Source organism: Scomber japonicus, chromosome 3 (genome assembly GCF_027409825.1).
Source record: "Scomber japonicus isolate fScoJap1 chromosome 3, fScoJap1.pri, whole genome shotgun sequence".
Taxonomy (NCBI): domain Eukaryota; kingdom Metazoa; phylum Chordata; class Actinopteri; order Scombriformes; family Scombridae; genus Scomber; species Scomber japonicus.
In genome coordinates this window covers 23,170,337-23,174,160 of record NC_070580.1, presented here as the reverse complement: position 1 = coordinate 23,174,160, position 3,824 = coordinate 23,170,337, and the positions used below count along the sequence as shown (strand labels likewise).

The 3,824-nt window shown below is 39.7% G+C and overlaps 1 protein-coding gene across 1 annotated transcript; it reads left to right on the top strand.

Moving 5' to 3' along the window:
* The first annotated feature begins 1,915 nt into the window (after positions 1-1,915).
* On the top strand, positions 1,916-3,613 carry hrh1 (histamine receptor H1). The gene is given in 1 exon segment (XM_053316378.1): positions 1,916-3,613. A coding segment is annotated over 1 exon segment (1,698 nt).
* Positions 3,614-3,824: the final 211 nt, after the last annotated feature.

Sequence of the window (3,824 nt, the reverse complement as noted above, 5' to 3'; positions counted from 1 at the left end):
CGTACCATGAAGCTGGAAAGCTTTTGATTATTTTGCAAACCCTCTGTCTATGGAGAATTAACATCCACCATAAAGCAATAGCCCAGTAACTGCTTCCTTTACTTTCAGTTTCTCTGGCTGCTGCATTTATTTACTTATGAATTGGTGTAAGCAAGAAGATGCTAACATGGGGTCTGACGAGAGTAAATCAAATTCTTCCCAGAATGGACCCATTTAATTACAGTATGAAAAACATGACTGAATGACTCATTTTTTTGAGGATGCTTTGCTAATAACCTCTCAGCCCCCACTACTGTTGTGAATGTTTTTTTAATCTCTAGTGAGCATGAAACACTTTGCAGCTTGCTGGGTTTTTTTCGTTCTCCTGCTGAGTGTGTCATCAGTGAGTAAGCAGAGAGAAATGGATAGACAGACAGACAAAAAGATAGAAAGAGAGAAACAAACAGGTAACTGGGAATGAAAATGTATGTATGCATGTTTAAAGTTGTTATTGTTTCATTGAGTCATTAATTCAGTTCACTACTGTAGCATGGATTTGGTATTTTCTGCCATTAAGATCTTGATTTAAAGGATTCTGCAATACCACCTTTTGAAGTCCCAGTGTCTCCAACTTTTTTGTTATGAGAAATTTGATTTGGTAACTGTGGGATTTGGTGTTCTTATTGGTTGAATAACACATATGATATGATAGTTGTCTCTTTTTGGGGAAAAGGGTGATATATGTAATGCTTTATACTTAACTTTCATTCTGAGAGTCCCTAAAAAGGGCAAAGGACGTATTTTAATTCACTGATTAATCATAGTCTGCTCAAGCTATGTACAGAAACACCAACCTGGCTCCATGGCAACAGGTTTATTTCAGTCTACTCTCTTAAAAATCAATACCCTAAACAGCTGCGTTCCATCAGAATACTGATATGTTTTTATGATGTCTTGCTGTACCTTACAAATTCAAACAAATGACCAAAGATGGCATACACTAATGTAGATTTTTATTAATCCAAAGAATTATATTCAGTCATTCAACACCTAGTGCCTCTTTTCCTCTAATCACGGTTTGTCTGCTGCTGTGTCGATGATGGAATTTGCCACCCTCCCCTTGTGTGTTAAAGACAGCCAGCTGGACAGAGAAAGAGAGTGAGCAAGAGGAATTTTAATCTATAATTACTGTATATCCAAACCAAAAAAGTAAAAAGATTTAATGAAGTGTCGTATGAAGGTTTTTGTACACAGGCACTTGAGTCTGAGTGCATCTGCTTTAGTTTACTTCTTATCCATTTGGTTTTTCAAAGATCACAAAAAAACATGTATGGAGATACATGTTTTTTTGTGTTCAATATGTTATTTTCCATTAAAAAGTTAAATTTACTAGTTAAAGATGAACTTGAACTTAATCCAGAATCTATGAATATTTTTCATCCGTTCTTAGTGTTTGTGCACTGGAGGCTTCAAGTTATCACATCACACTTGTATACGTACGTATTTAAGTCGAGTGCAGAGAAACTTTCCACTTTGAGTAGATGAATGTAAAAACAGCCTTTTACTGTCAAACTCTGCACATACATCATTCTGCACAGTGAAGTTCAAACATCTACGTTAAGTAACAATTACAACAACACATTTTTGAGTGGTGAAGGCAACAAGGAAAAACAATCTTAAATGATAATCCTGTGTGACAAATTGCTGTCTAATCTGTCTTTTTTTTTCATGTTTTCCAGATGTTTGGATTTAACAAATGGGCTACAGATCGAGACAACACTGATTTATGCTTTTTCCAGGATTCAAAGGATTACCTGTTTCAAATTAAATGCCAACTGGTTGTTGGACCCAAACTAAGTACACTTTACCTTAAAAAACCCGCTCCATACATGTGTCAGCCCACAGTTAAAGACATAATGGCTTTTAGTTTTCCACAATGTGACTGGTTATAGAGGTGACTATCTCATCTACCATGATGAAATCTAGTCTGTCACCATCCTCAAGCCCGCTACACCTCAACACCAACAGCTATGTCAATAACAGCAACATAAGTTGGAGTGGCCCCCTTGATGGTGACACACTGAGGAGCAATCACACTCTATCCCTCCATAACTGCTTCCACAACGCTCTCCTGGGAGTCTCTCTAGGACTCCTTTCTCTCCTCACCATCTTAATGAATCTGCTCGTCCTGTATGCCGTGAGGAAAGAGAAGAGCCTGCACACTGTAGGGAACTTCTACATTGTCAGCCTATCTGTGGCGGACCTGATTGTAGGGAGCACAGTAATGCCTCTTAACTTGGTGTACTTGTTGGAGGATGAATGGAAGCTGGGTCGGGCAGTCTGCCAATTTTGGCTTATTATGGATTATGTCGCGAGCACAGCTTCAATTTTCAGTCTGTTTATCTTGTGTTTGGATCGGTACCGCTCTGTGAGACAGCCGCTGAAGTACCTGAAATATAGAACACGTGGAAAAGCAAGTGTTATGATTTCTGGAGCCTGGTTGCTGTCAATGATGTGGATTATCCCTATTTTAGGATGGAGGTCTTTCACCCATGTAGAACTTAAACCAGAAGAAGAGAACAAGTGTGACACGGATTTCCGCTTTGTCACATGGTTTAAGGTTGTTACTGCCGTCTTCAATTTCTATGTACCCTCCATTTTGATGCTGTGGTTTTACACGCACATCTTCTTGGCAGTAAGGCAACATCTGAAAGACAGAGAGAGAATCATTCATCCGACTGATTCATTCTGGGATAATGAAAATGGACAAATTGCTCAAACATCTGAGAAAAATGATAGCAAATCACCCAAGAAGTTCGAGGTTCCACTAAAACCTTCAAAACAACGACAGCTGGATCAGAACACTTTAGAGCAGACATACTCCCTGGAGGATTCTGATAAAACCAAAACTGCTCCATCCAGATTGCACAGAAAAATTGGTACAAAGTGTCAGCAGACATCATTGCTTGCCATGACAACAAAAAGTCTCAGAATGATACCAAAGGTTAAAAGGTGCTCCTTGTCTCCTGAGGAGAAGAAGCTAAACAATTTGATTCCCCTGAGTGGGCCCTCAGTGCCACAGGATGTAATTTGCTCAAGCTTTTCCCCTCTGCTTGAGAGAAATAATGACAACAAACTTCGAGCATCTTTAAATGAATGTGACATCACGGTACCAAACTCAGTAAGCGGTGTCTGTGACATCAGTCAGGTATCGGACATGCAGAGGTACACCTCTGTGCTCTACAACAACTACGACCCCAGTTGCTCTCTGCCCTGGACTGAGGAGGACGTTGAAGATGGCCAGTTGGACCCAGCTAATGCAGTGACTCTGAGACAGACATGGCAAAGGTTCATCGACCAATCACGACAGCGTATACATAGCCTGAGGATCCATAAAGAGCACAAGGCAGCCAAGCAGTTGGGCTTCATCATCGCTGCTTTCATGTTATGTTGGATACCGTATTTCATAGCCTTCATGGTCATGGCGTTCTGCAAAGGGTGTGTTCACCATGACCTCCACATGTTCACCATATGGTTAGGGTACATGAACTCCACTCTCAACCCTTTCATTTATCCACTCTGCAATGGGAATTTTAAACGAATTTTCAAAAATATCCTGCACATTCCTCTGTGACAGGCAGAGCTAATGAGCAGAAATAAGCTGATCCCTAAATATTAGAGGTCTAAATGCTGCTGATATAGACGAGGAGGGGACATGTCACTTACATGTGAGGTTTCAAAGTGTAAATAAAACTGTAAATGTATTTTGAGTGTTGACTATTTGTTCATTTGAGATTTTGTTTTTGTAACTTAATGTTCTTTGAATTTGAGTTATAGCAACAGTT